The 21,455-nt window shown below is 40.1% G+C and overlaps 1 protein-coding gene across 2 annotated transcripts in view; it reads right to left on the bottom strand.

The window, feature by feature from the left end:
* Positions 1-21,455, bottom strand: part of TBC1D8 (TBC1 domain family member 8) — a 47,876-nt gene that overhangs the window by 17,899 nt on the left and 8,522 nt on the right. For both annotated transcript variants that reach the window (XM_018084140.1, XM_018084142.1), the window contains exons 2-5: positions 18,798-18,953; positions 12,621-12,739; positions 10,626-10,854; positions 7,048-7,288 (exon numbers count right to left, since the gene is read on the bottom strand). In XM_018084140.1, the coding sequence (XP_017939629.1) occupies positions 7,048-7,288; positions 10,626-10,854; positions 12,621-12,739; positions 18,798-18,953 (745 nt within the window). The remainder of the gene's footprint in view (positions 1-7,047; positions 7,289-10,625; positions 10,855-12,620; positions 12,740-18,797; positions 18,954-21,455) is intronic.

Below are 21,455 nucleotides of genomic sequence, written 5' to 3'. Positions count from 1 at the left end.
AACAACTAGTGTAGTAACTAGGAAAGGACATTAATTTAAATCAGTTGTTTTGTTGGTTTGGGGGTTTTTTTTAAATTATTATTTAACCATGCATTTTCTGTGGTTGCTGTATGACTTTCCAGGCTCAAAGACTTACAAATTTCAATGCCCAGGAGATAATTAAATCTTTCATCTGATGAACATACATCAAGCAAGGGAGATTAGCCTAATGTTCCTTGTTTCCCTTCCCAGTAGCATTACCAACATCACCCCAGGGACTTGCACCTGCACCCAAAATTAATGCATTTGCTCTGTGAGTACTTCCAAAGTGGTCAATAATAGAAGAAGTAATGGTGGTGGCAGTTACATCATGGAAACCTTGACTTGCAGAGGTATCAGCCTCTGAGAGCCCTCAGAACAGTTGCAAAATGGAAAACAGTTTCAGGTCACTTATAGACTCTATTGTGAATAACAGCACCAACCACACTCCATTTGGATGTGACTTCCTTCCACTCACCCATCCACATTTATTTGGGAAAAAAAGTTTACGTAACTGAAAGTTTCATTACTGAGCTATAGTTAGACAGATTTGGTTTTGGAGATTTTTTTTCTTCTCCTTTTTTAACGAAGAAGCCTGCAGTAATTTACAGAGCTATGCAATTGCATTATAAACAGGCCATGGCTATTAGCTCACCACCAGCAGCTCCAGAAACGTTAGGGCTTAAATTTTATCATTTTCTTTACTACAAGTACATTTTTTCCAAACATGATTCACCTTAGGGAAAAGAAAAGGGAAAAAAAAAAAAGCTTGACTTTGTGCCATTGAAAGAATTTAAAACATGGGCTGAAGCATAACAGGGAGTGGTACCTTAGTGCTGTAAACCTCCTCTCCACTTTTTCCTTCACCCTCCTCTTCTGCAGACACCTTCCCCCTACCCCAACCCTGGTGTTAAAAAATGAGCTGAGACAAATGAAGCCTCTGCTTCAGGAAGTAAATCAATTGTTTGTTTGGTTTTTTTTTCATTTTAGTTTAATCCACAGAAAAAAACAAAGCCATGTGAATCAGGGAGGAAGACAACCCAGAACAAACTGAGACCTGAGAAGGGAGGATCTGTATCTACAAGCAACAGAAAAGACAGAATGAGCTCAACCAGTGTTCAGCTGCTGTTTCCTTCTCAAGCATTATCTTCCTTAATAATATTATCCAAAGAAAACAGACAAACAGTCTCCTGTTTTTTCACAGAGAACAAAGAGAAACTCTCTTTGTGAAGGAAGACAAAAAGGTTGCTCCTGAGTTAAAATTCCACAGCAAGAGCAACTCTGATAAGTGCCCGCAGCGATCTGCTATTGTGACAAAGCTGGATCAGGATATGCCTCCTAGTTAACTCACCACTAAAATATTTTCCATTTCTGCACCGCACAGATGAATGCTGCTGATAGCATCTGCAGTCAGGTCTGGGTAGAGCTGTGCTCTCCTGCTATTGTGCTGAGAAGGTAAGACCCTCCCTGCATCTCCTTGGCTGTGAAGATTTCTAGACTTCTATATGAAAAGAGGCATTATACAGAAGAGTGAGACTTCTGCTGAGGCACAGGTTGTCTGCTATTTAAGAGATGACTGTTTCTAATGCTCCAAAATCTGAACCTTCTGAGTTTTCAAGACTTTGCTGCATCTCTTGGGGATGCAGGCTCCACGTGCAGGGCCTTTCACACAACGAGCCAGAGGATTTTAAGTTGAAGAAGAATGACATTCCCCACATCTACATCAAAGTAAATTCACCAGGACTGCATCCACCCCCTACTCACCCTGTACCAGGGTAAGGCTGCCAACCTCAATATCCCTGGAACTGCCTGTCCCCCCACAACTCAGACACAGGCCTACAGAGGGTCAGCATCCAGAAACAAGTGCTAAAACAGGGGCCAGCCTGTCCTCCAAAGGAGGGATCCTGGATTGAAAAATGGTAGCACAGGAATGACATGCTGTCAGCACCTACCACTGTGGGCTCAAGCAAGACGTTTTATTGGAAAGTTGCACGCTGCGATATATTTCCTGTTAGGCAGGCAAATTCTAGGGCTTAAAGGCTTCCCTTCGTAAACACAGCCAAACAAAATTAGAGTTGGTTAAAAAAATCCCAAAAACCCACAAACAAAATTAGCTCCTAAAATGCAACAGGCAATTGTTTAAATATGATGCAGTGGCTGGCCCACATTACCAGGTCCCACAGCTTCCATTTTGAGTTTCACAACACCTCCCACACCAAACGGAAATGCAACTTTCTACTTGCACCCCATCTGTTTGAAAATTTCTACTCTCACTTAACAATTTCCATGTTGATTTGGTTTTTAAGCAAATGCAAAAAAAGGAAAGCTATCGTTTTCTAAAAATAATGTTTACCAAGTATTTACACAAGCATCAGGAGAATAAAAGGTGAGAAGAAGCAACTGCCTTGTTCCCTACTTTTCAGAAAACTCAGCAGATCTTTCCAAGTGCAGCTCCCAGCTTGCACGTTATGTGATCCTGGACTGCCTCCAACTCCAGCACTTCAAAGTGAACGGCAAGCCTGAACTGTGATAACTCCTTGTGCATGACCCCTACGTTACCTTCCAAGAGTTTTAAATTAAAGGAAATAACACACAAGACTAACAAAATGCCTAAAAGTATCAGGACACTTAAAATGCTGTCCTCACTGTCAAATGTTTTTCTTCTGTGCTTTAAATTCAGCAGAAGCCAACTTGGCAAGATTTCAGCTCTGCTGAGTCACTTGCTGCCTATCTAAAATCTAAACGGGTTGACCTCCTGCTTTTAGAGACCAATTACTAGATTCTTCATACTGTTCAGACTCCAGAAAGTTAGATATTTTGGAAATAACACATCCAATGATATACGTCTTGTTTATTGGAAGAACTGCTTCTTATAAGCAAGCCAGGAGAAGTTATCTGAGAAGAGCCAACATGGACTTGTCAGGACACATGTAAACTAAATATCATTCCCTTACACAGCAGGAACACTACACTTGTAGATGGAGGAGAAGCAATGAATGTTTTAGCCAGAATTTGTAAAAGTCTTGATATATCCTCTCATGGAATTAATAAAACTAGAAGTGAAAAACTGTTGTACCAAGCCAGTTGAAAAAAAGAGTACCCCAAAAAGCAACCCTCCAAGGCTTTCTGGTAGATTGGAAGACTGTATTAAGAGGAATTCCTTGGGAATCTGTCCTATGGACTAGCTTCTGTTCAACGTCTTCATCAGCAATCTGCATGATGGATCAAGAGCTTGTTGTTACTAAACTTGCACACGATGTGAGGCTGGTGGAGGCTAATGAATGAAAGAACAGGATCATATTCAGATTGATATTCATAAATTTAAGGGATGTTGTGGAAAAAAGTATTACAATTATTTTCAGCTGTACATCATAAGCTGCACAAATGCAGGATGGAGATCAACTCTACAGGGAGCCATTCAGCAAAAAGAACAGACCTTGGGGTTACATGGGATCACAAGATGAACAAGACTGAACAGCCTCGCACTCACAGGACGAAGAGGAGCACTGGGCTGGGCTGCAGAAGTGCACAGCCACCAGGGTGTAGCACAGCAGACCCAGAGCTGTTGCAGAGAGTCACACTGCTCCTGCCCTGGTCAGCACTGGTGGGGTTTCTTGGGCAATCCTGTACCCTGCCATCCCACACCTGCCACCTCATGGCATAAGTGACGAATGTCCAGAGAAGAGTGACCACAATGGCTAAAATCTGGACTGATAGGGTAGTGCAATTTAAAGAAAAAAAGAGAAAGGAGATACACATCAACCTCCAAATGCACAAACGATTGCTCCAAAGAAAGAGAGCACATCTGTTCTCTTCAACAGTACTGGGTAGAATAAGAAGTGACAGACTCAAAACCAACGCTAAAGATTCAAGTTACACCTCAGACTTTTAAATGACAGAACAGTAGAGTACCAGCATGGATCCTAATACTCTCATTACTGCAAATCCTTAAAAAACACATTAGGCTATTCTCTATTATGACTGACACACAGAAATAACCCAAACCCCACCTTTTGCCAGGAGATGCAACAAAAATATGTTCTTTCTAGTCACATTCTCCTTGTTGCTCAAGATTTAGAGCATTCTCAGACTCCTTCTCTGAAGGAATTAATGCAGACTGAAGTGACATTTACAACTCAGGGTACTTCAACCAGTTTCTGTTCAGCTTAGATCAGCGTTAACAACCTTCTCTGCCTTTCTCACTGGTAATTCAGAGTTAGACAGAAGAAAAGAAACTGAAGTGGTTAGAGCCTGGAGAAATATATCATACTTTTGAAACCTTACTGACACAAGCACTAAAGCTTTTAAATTGCAGGCTCTGCTCTGCAGAATTTCCTCACTACATTTGAGGAATGCAACGGATATTCTTGCATGCTGAAAGAGATGGAAATTAGAAGTACAAGAAATCTATACCAGAGATTTTGGTAACTTTCCTATTAAAAAAGAAAAAATAGTTACCATATGTTCCAGTAAAATTGTATGGCACATAACTGTGGCTGCAAGACACGGCATTTGTAGTTGTCAGACACCTGACCTTTACTTTGCTTTTTATGGCAATTATCTTAATTGCCATTAATCCCTTCATAATCCATTGTTCTGAGTCTTATTTCATAAAACAGCAAGGAAAATTGCATATTAACTTGTTTGACTCTGGCCATAATATAATTTGTGTCACAGACTGTGGGCCTAATCCCACAGCCTCTCTGAGTCCCATCTCTCCTCTGCTCAGCAAGATGACCCCAAGAGCCTCAGGAACGGCAACAAAGGTTTCTGGGTTTCAGAATGTAGAATATACAGACCCTAATGACATTAAAAATGGATTTTTTTAAAATAAAGATATTGAGACAAGCCTCTCACAAAAGAAAGCCAAGCAACTTCATTGATTTGACAGAGTTGGAATAGTTCCAATGACGTGGATTATTGCTTTCATTTTCATAGACTATTATTTGCTTCCAAATCATGCACAAGAATTAACAATGACAGTTATTAAGGGGAAAGTGTTGAGAGGAGTCGTTCTTGTAGTACTACAATGATTTCAAGAAAAAAAGCAGCAACAAAAACTTCACACACCAAAAAAAGTAAAACCCCCCAAAACATGTCAGCACAAAAACCAGTTTATCCACTATTCAAAAGCTAGGTCTTGCTTAATCACCCTATATTAAAGCAGTTGCAAAAGTGTGACAAAGGGCACCAGAAGCAGCAACTTATCCAACCACTACCTAATTCATGCAGAGGAAATGGGATTTCAGAATCTTCCATGTTTCCCTTTCTGCCATTCCAAGTCACAGAAGAGGTTAGAGAACAATCTTGCCCAGGAACTCTCCATTAAATGTATTTTTGTCCTTCCTTCTCCTTTGTCCCTCAACTTTTTTTTTTCTTCTTGGGTTGAAAGGAATGAGAGGAGAAAACCTGCTTGAATAAATTTGTGGGATGGTTTCTGTCACTTGATTGCAACACACTACTTTTAAAAAATGCCACAAGGTACTTACAAGTTGATTTCCTGAGAGCCCCTTATTATAGCATATTACTAAGCTTATACTTTTCTTTGCAACTGTAATTTTACTTTGTCTGTAGTCCTCCACTCAGTTAGTACCCTTGATTCAAAGACTCTTTTGGGAAGTGACAACAACGACTTAAAAATCAGTAGATGCTGAAAATACCTCACCCCAGGTTTTTGTTACATCTCCTCTGTATTTCCTTTCTTTGCTTCATGCATCTGACTTTTCAGTCCAAAAGCAGTAGAAGGGTGGAACGGTAAAGCATGGAAAGGGGCTGAAATACAACTTATTACAGTCATATCCTACATCAGCTAAAGTACATACCCTACACTTCTTAGGCCAAAAGCCTACAATGTTAACAAGATCCAGTTACACGTATAGTGTAAAAACAACGGCAGCCCTTGTATTCCAAGGAACCGTGGCTATTAAAAATAAAGGCTGCAAAGATGTTCATGGCTGCTCACCACTGTGAATTAACCTCAAGTTAATTCCTTCATGACATCATGGATGAAATCTTGGTGTCAGTGATTTTCCTTACTGAGTGTACATATGAAATTGTAGAGAAAGTCCATTTTTTCAAACTTCATTAGGAAATTTGGTAGAAGTGTTCAGCTGAGATGTATACCCAGCACCACCATAAAACTGCCCCTCAGAAACAATAAAAAGTGCTACTGGACATGTGACTCTTTTTTGGGAAATGATACCACGCGTTCCTTATGTTTTAGCTGGTAAGCAATACTTGGGTGATTCCCTTCATACCTGAGGGAGAGGAAGGAAGAGCAGGAAAGAGCATGACTCAAGAGGAGATAAGCGCTCACATCCCATTCAGAAAAGAAGTATTTTAAATCAGCACCTTAACCTTGATGCCTCAGGCAAATTCCAGTTTGCGCTATTCCATCCTGCCCACCAAAAACTCCTCTGGGCAGTTTCCCTTCCCCTTTCTCACAGCAACAAATAAAACACAGAGTTGTGCATTGCACTACTGGTAGAAAAATAGCTATCAATCTTTTCCAGAGAGCCCAATGCATTCTGTAGTGGGAGAGGAATGCAGAGATGCATTTCAGGGATGCATGGAGTAGAGCTGACAACAGCACATTAATCTGTTGCAATTGCCTGTGGGTTTTTCAAGTCCTATAACTGCTCGCTAAATTGGCTATGGCAACCAACTAGTGAGAATTCCATATTTCAGATATGATCAAAAGCATTAATTCTAGAGAACTGATGAGACTAGGAAAGCCTACACACTGCCCAAATTGTAAGCATAATAATGTTGTTTTTCAGGGAAGACGGAAAATACCCCTTGCTGCAACCTCGCATTCTAGAGGGAATGGTACTTTTAAAACAAACAAAAAACTATGTGCTGTTTAGGGGAAGAATATAAAAAGGTGTCTTGCACACAAGTTGAAATGCACCTATTGGATACACCATAATACATTATAAAATCTCTTTTGCATCCAGTTAACCCAGCTAACACACTAAACCGTGAAGCCCACTATCAAACCTCTGCTCATATAACAGCTTAGCTTTTTACCTCTTGGTTATCTGAGTAGGATCCTGTAGGCCTGGATCCAGTTCAAAGATCTCATTATCCAGTAGCCTTCGGAGCGTCACATCTGCCAGTTGCTCCATGATCCTGAAAGCCTCAGCGATGTTGAGGAACGTGGAGAAGTCACGCTCCTTATTTGCAGTAGTGACACGGACTGTGTCCGTCATGAAGACATTAGAGGTTCTTTCCAGTTTCTGGACCTCAACCCAAGGAATGATAAGTTTCACTGCAATCAGAGAGAAAAGCAAAAGTGGGTTGGAAACTCTGCTTACATTTTTCAGATTTGGGAAATAAGCAAATTCAGAATGAAATGCATACGACCAAAGAGGAGAGAGAGAGAGGCATTTTGGCAAGACCAAGCACATGCTGAAATGCCTGTTATGACTCTACATTCAATCTCCCCCACTCTAAAAGTCTTTTTCAGATCTCTCCCTCAAAATTTTAACTATTTTCATAAGAAATGCTGGACTGGGGAGTTGTGCCTTTGCAGAACACCTGCCATACACTGTGCTCCTAACTCGTTCACAAGTCATTTCTGCAGCCTGCTTCCTTACTACCAGAAGAAACAGTTCAAGAGTACAAAAATAATAGGAAAAGGCTTAGTTACTTGCCTCTCATACAAATCTCTGGGTAGAAATTAGGCTGAAAAGGACTTTAAAATAGATTAAATTTGTTTTTAACAACTGTTGGAAGCTTCCCAGGATTCTCAGTGCCAATAACACCAAGACTACACCCCCGAACATCCCCAGCTGGTCTCCTGATGCCAATAAAGCAATAAAAAGGCAGTAGTAACAAACATTGTCATATATATATATATGACACTTGTCCGTGATCATTAATTACCTAAGGAGCTACCTTCAGCAACTTTTCTGTACTACATGAACCACAGCTGTCAAGATTATTTGCAGGTTACATTTTTTCTTACTTAAATAAAGCACAGCTGCGTCAACAGACACAGACTGTTGTGAATGGTCATAAAATCATCTGTATCGGCACAGCCAAGGGAAGAAAGATTAAATAACGCTGCAGCAATAGCACTGTTGTTCAGGCAGGTCAGAATCACACAGGCTCTACAGTGTTGGTTGTAGACACAGCACAGCAGACTGTAAGGGGCCCAAACTACTGATAAAGGGTACTAAGTCTTCAAAGTTTTAGAAAAAACACAAGTTTAATTAAAAAATGTGAAGAAACCTTGGCACACCCTTTCAAGATATCTGACCATCTTAGCCTCTGAAATCCTGCAAATACTTTGAGGCTTAGATAAAAGGGTACTTGTCCTGGAAGAAATGTTTCATAGAGTTCATAGTCACATAAGCCATAAGTTAATTTTATGAGAAGCTGAAAACAGGCTCTGATATTGCATTCCAGGTCCTTTCAACACCAAATAAAACAAGAAGGGAACAGACTTGCCAGAAGTAGAAGATTTAACACTTTGTAAAGAGATTTCAGTCTACATTTTGGGGGGATTTTTACAGAGGTAAAAACACAATTGAGAACCATTTTTATTGCAACTCATATATTGTTTTTTCCCTGTGCTGTCCTGAAGAACGCAATAATTGTGATTTCTTAGCAATATTTTCAAGACCAGATTTGACCAGATTTGTGATTTCTACCTGAAAAAAAGAAAATTAATCACTTGTTCTACATGTAATCAGTGTCAGCTTCTCAAATAGTAACAACCAGAACTATAATAAATCTGGATTACACCATGCAACACAAAGATTTCAAAAACATGACAAAACACTAGCCTAGAAACAGAAGTAATCTGCTTTAACAGAATCAAGGAAGTGGGAATCATTTCAGCATATATAATGCTTCCCACTGAGTTAGGGAAGTTTGTTTAGCCAAAAGAAAATTCAGGTTTTTATTTCACATTTCCATGCAAATGCATGGGAACACAAAGGCAATGCAACAGACTACAACAGTGAACGAAGAGTGTATTTTCCATGGTCAAAATAAAAAGTGCAAACATGTAATTGTTTGTAGTTTTTTTCTGTATTTTCATAATGAATATTACTAAAGATATGAGAAGAAATCTCTTCTTAAACAATACAGCGTGATGTTGTACTTCCAGTATCACTTTATTATCTGTGGTATTGCATAAAAAAATTTTTGGAACAATATAAAGGGTTTTTCTCTCTCCCTCCTGCTTCCTCTATTATCTATCATTAATAAGTACCATTTTTGCTTTGTGTGCTTTGGCGGACTGGCTATCTCAGATTTAATGACAGAATACTCACCATCATAGCAGGAAGAAATGACTGCCAAAGGATATTATTTAATACTTATTTTAAACAGAAATATATATATATAATACTAATTTTAAACAGAAATATACTTATATATATATAATACTTATTTTAAACAGAAAACAACAAGATTAAACAAGAATTCAGATATTTAGTATGCATCAAGAGACTCCATTCTAGTCTTCCCAACAAAAATTGACTTTTGTTTTTATAATGAATAACAAACTTACCCACATTTTAAATCTAACTCTTCCACCTTTTGCTGATATGACAAAATAATTGGCCTGAAATAATATAAGGGAAGAAAGGACTTCCAACTCTAAGCATGTCTCTGTATGTTTTAAGTCCTGGAAATCATCATATACTATCTTTCTTATCTTTACATTAACACACTTCATCTACAGCTATATCACAATATCAAATCCAGATGGAATATGGCAAAGTTTTCCTAATTGTTATAACTGAAAGCTGTTGCTATATTTATAGCAGTATAGGTTTCTATTGCTGTCCTTGCTGAAGTTCCAGCAGGATAAACAGGACTTAAAATGTTAGTAGTTTGTGCACAATCTTACTAAACAGACATATGCTATAGAGTTTATATGGCTACATTCATTTTTACTATCTTATGTCCATTACTTTCATTTTTACCTTCTAATACCTATTCTGACAGGCTTTTCATAATCACACAACCCTTCCTCTGTAGCAGAACACCATGACCAAATTCTTACAACTTGCTGAACCATCTGAAAGTCTAAAAACCCCAAGACACATTTATTGTGACCCTCCTGCACTTCAGAAACACAAATCCCTAAATTGCTGTTGTTTTTCCTTAAAAGCTCTGAATTTTCACCTGGTTCTCCAGGGTACAGCCCTTTTATGTTTCCTGGGCTATTTTCAGGCAGGCAGCTGGACTCAGGCATCCCTGGCCCCACCAGCTGCTGGCCTGCAGCAATATGATGATTCTGCTTCCCCACATGCAGGAGGGACCTAACCTTACTCACCCTTTTCAGCACTGAAAGTCTCTATTTCAGAACCTGTAGGAGGTCTGTTGCTACTTTGCCATGGCATTAAAAATAAAAAAGAAAGAATCAGATAGCAACTATGTGTGCTCTTACAGTGTCATTTTTATTACTGGATTCAAAATATAAAGACTGAAGTAAAAACTTAAACAGGATCTTTCAGCTGAACAACAAAAAATTCAGAAACTAAACTTCAGAGGTGAAGTAGGCTTTTCATAACAATTCTGGCTATTCTTGCTTTTAAACGTAGCTATATCTCTCCCCAACATTAGGTGTCTTACGCATTTACACTTACATTCTTTGCCCAGGAAGAAGGAATAAAAACAGAGATGATTGATGCTCAAATAAAGCCAGCCTTGCCGAGGAACTTTTCCTTTCCAACAGCAACAGGAATAATAGGTGATCAACTTCTCTGCTTCAGGAAAATTAAATCTGGATTCAAATTTCACCAGGGCTTCTCGGAACTTCTCAGGGTCTTCCTCCTGCTCAGCGAGCTTGCTGCTTGTTTCCTCTGCAATCAGTGCCTGAGTCCATAGCAAGACAATGCATTAGGATAAAGCTAGAGCATTCACCATCAGGCAAGTTGCTACAAGCTACCCATTCAAATTTTAATAATGCAAACCTTTCTCACAAAGAAATTCAAGTTGATTTGTAATTTTCACACATGGAGAAATTTCTGGTGCTTGCATCTCTCATACATTTTTAATGCTTCCAAAGCAAGACTTCTGGGGCCTTTTTTAGATATAACATTTTTTTCAATGAGTCTAGCAGAACCATATATTTATACTTCTACTATGGCTTACGATTGCTCTTATTTGGTATACATAAAGCAGAAGTAGAGTAACAGTTGTGTACACTGACCAGTACTATATACATATGAAGAAGCAAAACAGTCATATGTGTCATTAACTTGAGAGATGCTTGGAACCATTAAAAATACGGTTTCAAGAACACCTACATAAATATAATTAAGATTTCAGACTTTTAATAGTGGTATTACAACAAAGGAGTTGCAACTACCAAGCAGTCCTAATACACCAAAAGACTACAGCAGGTACAAAGGTCCAAAACCTGGACTTAATATTAACTAATGAAACCTCAAGAATTTTAAATACGTGCTATGTTAGGTAACAGGCTGCCACAGTGGTATGAAGAGAGATTAATTGTACTTGGTCCTTTCAGTGTGTCTAAGACAAAATGCCTTTTTTTAAAGAAAACAGGATAAAAACTAGGATTTGTACAGTGATGTTTTGCCTCTGTACCCTTCTTCCCCAGATTCTGAGCCCACTGAGATCACAGAGCAGGGTCGAAATTCACCAAAAGCATTATCTTCCTACGAAGTTCCAAACCAGAAAAGGGGCTATGGGGGGAAGAGCACCCCACTAAAACTCTTAGCGAGGAAAGGTTTGCAGCGGGACCTGAGGCACAGCAGTCACCAGTGAATCCATAACCCCACCAGCCCTCACCATGCTGCTCTTGGAGCACATATTTCACTAAAAGCAGAGCTCAGAACACCAGGCTAAGTTTTACCCACATGTCGTTATTATTTTAAATCTGCTCTACGGTCACAAAATTCCTTTACTTTTAAAATTCTTCAGCCGTCCAAATGAATGCTCATTTCTCCAACCCTGTGGCCAGCCAGCAGCTTCATGTGCCTGGCCACGACCTCAGCATTCTGCAAAGCCAGTGGCAGTTTCTGTGCCAGATCCTGACGATGCAGGTGCTGTTGTGCAAGGGCCTTTTCTCCTGTCCCTGTGCTGCAGGGACTGAGGTGGCACCCACACAAGTGTGCAGATTCAGGCCCCGTGGCTATCACATGATGTCACCATTGAGCCCCACATCAAGAGGGACAGATGTGTGTAAATAGGCAGGAGAAATTGATGGGTTAAAGTGAGGAAAAACACATGGGATAGGAGGAGAAACACAGCAAGGAGGAAAAGCTGAGATACAGGAAGGGAAAGTATTTAACATAATGTTTTGGAGAGATGGAGGAACTGAAAACAGATGCTGAAGATAGCTCGGCTGCATATCACGGGGGAGAGAACAGTGAAGCTGGAAAGGGACAAGTGGGATAAAGATTAAATTAGATACTTCGTTTTTGAGCTGTGTCCAAGAAAACACGAGTACAGATTCACAGACACTGGCCACATCAGATGCAAGAGCCACACAGAAAACTAATAATGTTTAGATGGTCAAAACCAATTATGAATGGCAACAACTTCATGACATTACTTCTAATAGACGATATGTAATTGGGCAGGTAATGGTGAAAGTGAGACAGTTTCCTTACCTTCACCTTCCCTTTGACAAAACTAACAATATCTTCTTTATTGTCAAACACAGACAAAGTATGGAGCAAGTTTTGTTCCAGCCATTCCCAGTGCTGGTTTATTTCCTCTGCAGTGGCACCTAGAAAAGAAAAAAATAGTGTATTGAAACTAATCCTACAAAATAAAATTGCAAGGAAGAAAAAAAATAATAAAATGCACTATTTCATAAATTCATTACGAGAAACTGAACTTTCAACCTCAGAATCCTCAGTAGCAAACAGGTCAAAAAGGCCTCACTCATGGCAATATAGTTAGAGAAAAAACAAAACCGTCTTTGTTTTAGAGAATTAGTTTTAGTACTTTTAGTTTTATCTTCTCGAATGCTCTCAGCCAGCAAATGTTGCATTAAAAGTCAGAGCAGAAAAAACAGCAGAACTTCATCCTGAGCTGCTAAACTGCAGCTTATTCTGACACGATGTTCCTTAAGCAGCCACTGGAAACCTTTGATTTATGCCCTGTTCCCAAAAGTTCCTGATCTTCCTGTCTCCCTCCCTCAGTATGCACATGCATATACACACCCCACACAGACATGCACACCCTTTGAGAGGAACACATATAATCTACATTTTATTTCAAAAGCTCTCTATAATCAATAAAGTACTTTTAAATAAAAGAGTTTGGTTCAGCAACACCTAACAAAGGTTCTACAAGAGCACATTTCTGCCACTTGGGGAAGAAATAAAGCAAATAGAAATCTCTGAAAAATACAGATTTTCAAATCTTTACAGCTTCTTTCTCTAAAGATTTATGTGAGAGTTTTGTTGTTCTTTTAAATGTAATGTGTTCACACTAACTCCAGAAATAATATTTCACTCACTAACTATTCGCTTTGGCTCTTTCCACTTGAAACAGAATTGTCTGTGCATGACACAATGACAGAAAAGTTAGAACAAGATGGGCACCACACAGGGCCATCAGGGGAAAAGCTGGCCCCTCCAGATCTTACTGGTCAGTGACTAAACATTATAGGTAAAAAAGTAAAGGCAGTAATAGTTTCCTCTCCTAGTGCCTTGTTAGTGGAAGAAAGAAGAGAAGTTGTTGGATGTAAGAGACACACAAATTACAGATGAATATAATAATAATATTAATTTCAAATAGAAGACCCATTTTCTCAAGATTTGTTTTGTGTATAAATCAGAGATACATCACATTGCCTCACAACAACAACAATAAAAAAGACAAATCTAAGTAAGGATTTTCCACTTTCCTCTGCTCTGTTTTCCATGCAGAATGCCAACTGGCAGGGAAACTTTCCAAGTTTTAACGTCCCTGACAGGAAGGTCTTGTAATGGAACTTCATAAATATCATTAACCAAGGTCAAATTAAAATAAAAACAATCATGAAAGAAAAGACACTTAAATGTCCTTTAGGTAAAGAAAACAAATTATATCTATAACAGTAATTTTTTACTGAAATGGCTGCAAAAAGCAAATACTGAGTCAAATTTTTATTTCTGAGCAATCTAAAAGATACCAACTCTATGGGAGAGCTGTCAGGCTGCCTCTGGTGAAATAAGCTGTGAGCAAGATGCCTTTCAGAGCAGCATCCACACTGCTGGGACTGCTCTGAACCTGGGTGCTGGCAGTGGTTATATCCTGTGGGGGCTACTGCAATCTTTCCTTCCTGCCTCCAGGGATTCCGCTCAAATACACAAAGATCTTTTTGCCCCTTTCATTTGGTCAGGCCAGCTCCTCAGCTTCTTGGGTCCTTTCTTCATTTCTGATTTCCATTTCATGCTTTAATGTTGTCCTGTGATTAGACATAAGTATTGTCAATATCTTCCTTATTTCTCTTCCTTATTCCTCTTCCTGTGCTGCTCCTCAGTATTTTATTCCACCTTTTACCCACCTTCTTCATCTGCCTGTGCCAAGTGTTTTGTCTAACCACTGCCTCATTCCTCACAATCTCTTCTTTAAACCCACTTCTCACCAATCCCTTTGCTTTCCCTCTCCTAAAACCTACTTCACTTGACTGAGACTTGAGTTTCTGTTTTGCCCATGAGCCTTCTGAAAGGAATATTGTAACTGGTTGTACATTAGGGCCGAGGTCAGGATTTTTTTCTCCTGTTCTGGTATAACATGACTAACCATATGGATTGAAACATCTCTGCCAGAACAGTCATGCTTGGATTAGACTTCCCAGCAGCCCTCCGAGATTTGCAAAAGTCTGTAACACAGATCTGACCATTATGTATATATTATCATTTAAGCCCACAGCTCCTGCAATAGAGGACTGCCAACACATGATTAAAAAATGTCATTTTATTTAACTGCCTACTGACATGATGGCTATCTGTAATGAAGTTACAGTGGGAGACTGGAAAGAGTTGCTGGAGCTGCTTCTTGCCCATTCTGTAGAGCACCAGGAACCTTAATTTGACTCACTGCTCCCTCCAAAGCCTGTAACAGATTCTTAACATCATGTTTGCATGAAGCACCTCGCTCAGACAGGGAAGAGCCAGGTGAGCAGTGACAGCCTCTCCTGTGTGTGGAAGGTCCTCCTCCAGCTTCCCAAGAAAGGGATTGGGTGATATTCCTCTGACTCCTATTGCCAGCACAAGCTCTCCCTTGGACACTCATATCAGGGTTTCACAGCAGCAATATTATTCAGAAACAAATTCTGCTTCCAAGGTTCTTCATTTCTGTGCAACTCTAGCAACCATGCATGTCCTACCCACACAGCATACAAAACAGACCTCTCTGCTTTCCCTCTGTAACTGTAAATCTCATTTTCTCAAGGATGAGCATCCATTCATAAGAGCCAAAGAGAATTTTAAAAAACATTAATCGAATAAGTTTATCTCAGCAAAGTCATTCCAACCAAGCTAGTTTTTGATTTGTAGTTTCTTTAATGTGAAAAAAAATAAACCAAATTCTGTGTACAGTAAAAGTGCCAATAGGGCAAGATAAGCCCCAGAAAGGAGTACTGCATATGTTCAAATAATCAAGAAGCCCCATGACAGCAACACTGAGCTTACTTTTCCAATGAAAGCTACCTGCCTTCATCAGAGGACTGTAACAGCATGAAGCTCTTAAATTTCTCCATGAGATGGCATTATTTAAATATAAAAAGGAGGGAGGTAGGGATAGAAAGCACAGAGAAATTGCAAAACAAAGAAAACGCAGCCAAAACAAAAATAGCATAAATAGACTTTACACAAGCTTCTTCACACACATCTGGGAAAAATTCCCAATATTAATGGAGAACATGCAGAAGGCTCACTGCTGAAGTAAGGAAAAATTGCTGAACGAGCTTGTACAGAGGAAAAGGATGAATATATAGACTGCCTTTTCCATTTAAAGGACTACTATGTCAAATGCCATCAACATGTCAACATTTACATTAGCTAACTATTTCATGGCTTGATCGGTTTAAGAAAATAGAATAGAATAGAATAGAATAGAATAGAATAGAATAGAATAGAACAGAACAGAACAGAACAGAACAGAACAGTTTTCAGTTGGAAGGGATCTACAACAATCACTGAATTGGTCAGGTTGGAAGAGATCACAGTGAGTCATCTGGTCCAACCTCCCTGCTCGACAGTTCTTGAATATTTCCAGTGAGGGAGACTCCACAGCCTCTCTGGGCAATCTCTTCCAGTGCTCAGTCACCTCCAAGTAAAGAAGTTTTTCCTCATATTCCAGTGAAACTTCCTGTGCATCAGTTTCTGCCTGCTGCCTCTTGTCCTGTTGTGTGGCACCACTGAGAAGAGCCTGATTGCATCCTCTTGACACCCTCCCTTCAGATACTGAGAGACATTGATGAAGTCCCCTCTCAGTCATCTCTTCTCAAGGCTGAACACACCCAGTTTCCTCAGCCTTTCATCATAAAGGAGATGCTCCAGTCCCCTTATCATCTTTATTGCTCTCCACTGGACTGACTCCAGGAGCTCCATGTCTCTCTTGAACTGAGGAGCCCAGAGCTGGACACAGCACTCCAGATGTGGCCTCACAGGGCTGAGTAGAGGGACAGGATCACCTCCCTCAACCCTCTGGAAATGCTCTTTCTGATGCACCTCAGGATACCATTGGCCTTCTTGGCCCCAAGGGCACAATGCTTGCTCATAAACAGCTAGTTGTCCACGAGGATCTCCAGGTCCTTCTCCAAAGAGCTGATTTCCAGCAGGTCAGCCCCCAAGCCTGGAGTTATTCCTCCCCAGGTGCAGACCCTGCACTTGTTTTTGTTGTATTTCAGACCGTTCTTCTCTGCTCATCTCTCCAACCTGTCGAGGTCCTTCTGAAGGACTGCAGAGCCCTCTGGGTATCAGCCACTCCTCTCAGCTTTGTGTCATCAGTGAACTTGTTGAGGAGGTATCTGCCCCTCCACAACCATATTGTTGATGAATAAGGTAAACACTGGGCCCAGTATTGAACCCTGGGGGACACCACTAGTGACAGGCCTCTAACTAGACCCTGTGCCACTGATTACAACCTTTTAGGACCTGCCATTAAACCAGTTCTCAACCCATCTCACTGTCCACTCATCCTGCCCACACCTCCAGAGTTTGCCTATGAGGATGTTGTGAGAGACAAGGTCAAAAGCCTTGCTGAAGTACAGGTAGACAATATCCACTGCTCTCCCCTCATCCATCCAGGAAGGATTTTCATCGTAGAAGGCAATTAGGTCTGTGACACATTATTTTCCTCTAGTGAATCCATGATGACTACTTCTGATCACCTTCTTGTCTTCCATGTGGACAGCGATGGCCTCCAGAATAAGGTGCTCCATCACCTTTCCAGGGATTGACCTGAGGTTGACTGGCTGGTAGTTCCCTGGGTCCTCCTTCTTGCTCTTTTTGAAGACCGGGGTCTCTTCCAATCCTCAGGGACCTCTCCTGATCACCACAACCTTCCAAAGTTGATCATGAGTGGCCTCGCTATGATGTTCACCAGCTCTCTCAGCACTCATGGATGCATCCTGTCAGGACCCATGGATCTGTGAATGTCAGGTTTGCCAAGGTGTTCTCTAACCCAATCCTCCTTGACTGAGGGAAGTCTTCCATCCAACATTCCTCTACCCTGGTCATCTGGGTCAGAGATTCCCAAGAGCTGGACTGGTCAGCAAAGACTGATACAAAGAAGATGTTCAGTACCTCTGCCTCCTCTGCATCCTCTATTACTATTACTAGTATCTTACTAGGGTCTCCCCTCCATTTAGTAACGGGCCCACATTATACTTTGTTTTCATTTTGTTATTGATTTATTTGAAGAAGCTCTTCTTGTTGTCCTTGAAATTCTGGGAATCATCTAGTCCAACTGCCTGACCACTTCAGGGTTGACCAAAAGTTAGTTAAAGCCTGTTATTACCAACATTTCCTAAATGCCTCTTAAACACTGAGAGATTCAGTGGGACATCAACTATGGTTCAGAAGGAAGCCTGTTCCAGATTTAACCACTTTCTCAGTAAAGAAATGCTTCCTAATGTCAAGTCTAAAGCTCACTGGTCGCAGCTTTGAACCATTCCCAAAGAAAAACTGCTGTAAATTTCAATGCGAGGATTTTATAGATAGGAACAGAAGGGATAAGAACAGTCCTGCAGATTGGCCTAGCAAGAACAGGATGGATGGAACAAATGCATTCAGATGGCCTTTACTGTGCCATGGCAAGGTTGCTGCCACTCATGTTGACATCACTTTCCTGAAAATGAGCTCAACTGTCAGAGGTTGCAGAAACACTGCAAAAGGAATTAGTGCACAACAGACCAGGCAATTAGACACTCCTCACTGCAACAACCTCCTAAGTCACTACCATCGTCCAAATGTTCCAGTTAATGTTTCATTATATCCAAGTGTGCTAAGACATTTCACAGTAAGCAAGCAGAACACTTTAGCAGTGAAAGCCTAAACTAAGTTTTTTGCTGTAAGGGACTATTACTGCTCTGCAAGAGATAAAAACTTAACACAGCAAAACATTCTTAGCTACACAAGTTTTCTATAGAAATTTAATGTTCCTAGGAAACACCTTTTTGTAAGTCCTATCTGGGTTTTTAACCAGAAGTTAATTTGGTTGTTAAACAAGCTATAGGCAATAGCTTTCCACACACACACCACTAGCTGGAGTTACCTCGAGCATCCTGGACATGCAGACACTGACCATGCTCAGAATCAGTTTGGGGTTTTCTGTCTTTGACTCACCAATAGCTATGGCCCAGTAAACTTCCGATCCGTTCAATAACTCACCACATGCAATGGCAGAGTAAACCTGTGAGCCTGGAACTTGCAGTAAAATTCGAAATGGAGCGACGCGTGCGTTAGAGTCTAACACGGCGTCCAGGGCACCAACCAAGCGACCTGCAGAGAGAGAGGGGGGAAAAGAGGATTACCACTAGTTTTCACTTCTGTGGCCTACAAGTCATTTCACATCTGAAGACGTAAAATTAAAACACAGAACGTAACGATAACGATTCTTCCCCAATTTTATGCTGTGATTTATAGGTGCTCAAAATGCAAAAGGCAAAGCAGATTAGAAGATCAAAAGCATACAGAGCTCTTTCCACTTCAGGTTTTGCCTCATATATATGTATATAACCACAGAATCAAAGTGGAAAGACCTGAGGGCACCTTAAGAAGTTACCATTCCAGCCCCACTCTGAAGTTGGATAAATACACCTATGCCATAAGTGGTGTTTGTCTAACCTGTTCTTCAAAACCTCCAACAACCAAGATGCAACAACTTCCCCAGCTAGCCTCTTCCGCTGTTTTCATTAAGTATTCTTGCCAAGGAAAAAACCAAACCAAACGAAAACTACCCCAAACAAACAAGCCACCCACCAAAATCTGAAACTTTCCTGCTAAAAACTAATCTTCCCCTGGAACATGGAGAGTAGCTGGCCACAGGCACTTCTGATGTTAATGCCTGACATAATGAAAAAGTATCATCATAGTTTCCTATCCTTTAATGATTTCTCTTTTTCTAAAGAAACCCCAATCACCTCATCTCTTCCTTATGGGTCATATTTTTCAAAAAGTTCATTGTTCTTAAGCTTAAACTGGAATCAATCCAGCTTATCTTTAAGCATGACACTCTACATTGGACCTGATGCTCACTGCTACTGAAGTCTCAGCTACAAGCAGAATGGAAGGTCACTTCCTGGACTTTGCATACATGCCACTGTATCCAAGAGAGCTTGGAGCAGTATCCCACTGTAAATCAGCACTTGATATCAATACAGGCAAACTCATTTTGAAGAACTGGAGCAATTGCTGCCTCCAAAAAAGACTTTCCAGTCTGGAGGTCACCTAGAGTTGGTGGTCTTTCTTGCTACCCATTCCCTCAAGCAAGTAAAATCAAGCTATCCATGTAAAAGTTATCTGAATGCCATGACTTGCATATTAAAGTAACTCAGATTTGGTTTATGGTGCTTACAAATAGCAATTCAGGAGTAACTTTATATTCGGTTCCCCTGTGCATCCTGCAGAGACACAAGCTCTTAGCGAATAATGGCTTTACCATGTGTGCTTATGTCACTAGGGTATCCAGGAAGTTCTCTGCAATACTGTGTTTTCCCTTAGCACATGTAATCTTTCCAACCTGTTGTATTTTTGTTCCTTCAACATTAACCCAACACAAAAGGAACTACTCTCAGCCTCCAAAACGTTTGCCAGCCCTTAGCATCACATGCCATTTTAAAAATGGCATTCTCCAGTCCATCACCTAAGTGATTAATGGAAACCATGGAGACCTACAAAGTCCTCATCCTAATTGCCTTCCTACTTGGACCACAAACCATGGCTAATTAATTTGAGTATAATACAACAAAACAGCATTGTAACCGCTTTCTGGCCTAAAGGTGTAAGAAGCTCACATGGAACAGCATCAAAAACCCTCCGAGAGCGACCTTGCATCCACACTCACTGTTGATGATGTTTTCAAAGCCAAGCAGAAATTGGGTAAAATATGTCTTAAAACTGTACAGGGAAATATACTTCACCAGCAGTTTTCTTCTCAGCTAAATATGTGACTAGATGTTACACCCATCTATTTAAAATGGAGATCTGAATTTGGAGACCAATAATACATAAAATAGCTGAAATTGCTAAATGCTGTCCTGTAATTAAAAGAAAAGGACATAAAAATTCATCCTAGTATAAAAGGTAGTAAATTGCCTGTGCTGACAGAAATCAAAACACCAACTTCGGTGTGTAGTCTTAAAAACAGCTGGATTAAAGCCAGTAAGAGAGCATCAAATGATGTAGAGACAAAAATATGGTTTAACTTTCAAAAGACTTGATCTGCCACAAGAAAGAAAAAGCAGAAGAAACTTACGAAGCGCTGTGCACGTTTTTTCCTGATGACAGACCTAGGAGAAAGATTTCCTTTCATTTCACTAAAGCCGGAAAAAAGTCAATGAACAGCAAGTGCTACCAAAATTCCTAGAGAACACTTAAAGAACATCTAATTTGTGAAATACCTTTTTTTTTTTTTCAGAAACCATGGAAAAACATATGAAAGTACAGAAGTAGCTGCAAAATTTTGGTTTACTTCTTAGCCTGTGCAAAATTAATTCCTTTTTCTCTTCCTGAATAACAGACCAGAAATACCAATTCCTCTTCTCACTGTTTACTTCTGCTTACAATTTCCATTTTGCTTACAAACCATCAAAAAGAAACCCATTCCTCCTTTGACTGTACAAAGAAATAATCACCTCCCTTGTCTAAACTACCCATAGCTAAAATATTAACTAAAGATGACAAAGAGGAGCCAGAACTAAAAATCAAAGAGAAAAAAAAAGAAGAGTATGGGTTGGCTCCACTACAAAGGCTTTGCAAGGGCTCAGGAACTCCACACCTAAA

The sequence above is a fragment of the Manacus vitellinus genome, unplaced genomic scaffold, assembly GCF_001715985.3.
Source record: "Manacus vitellinus isolate BGI_N305 unplaced genomic scaffold, ASM171598v3 scaffold_7_pilon, whole genome shotgun sequence".
NCBI classification, from domain to species: domain Eukaryota; kingdom Metazoa; phylum Chordata; class Aves; order Passeriformes; family Pipridae; genus Manacus; species Manacus vitellinus.
This window is presented reverse-complemented; position numbering and strand designations above follow the sequence as displayed.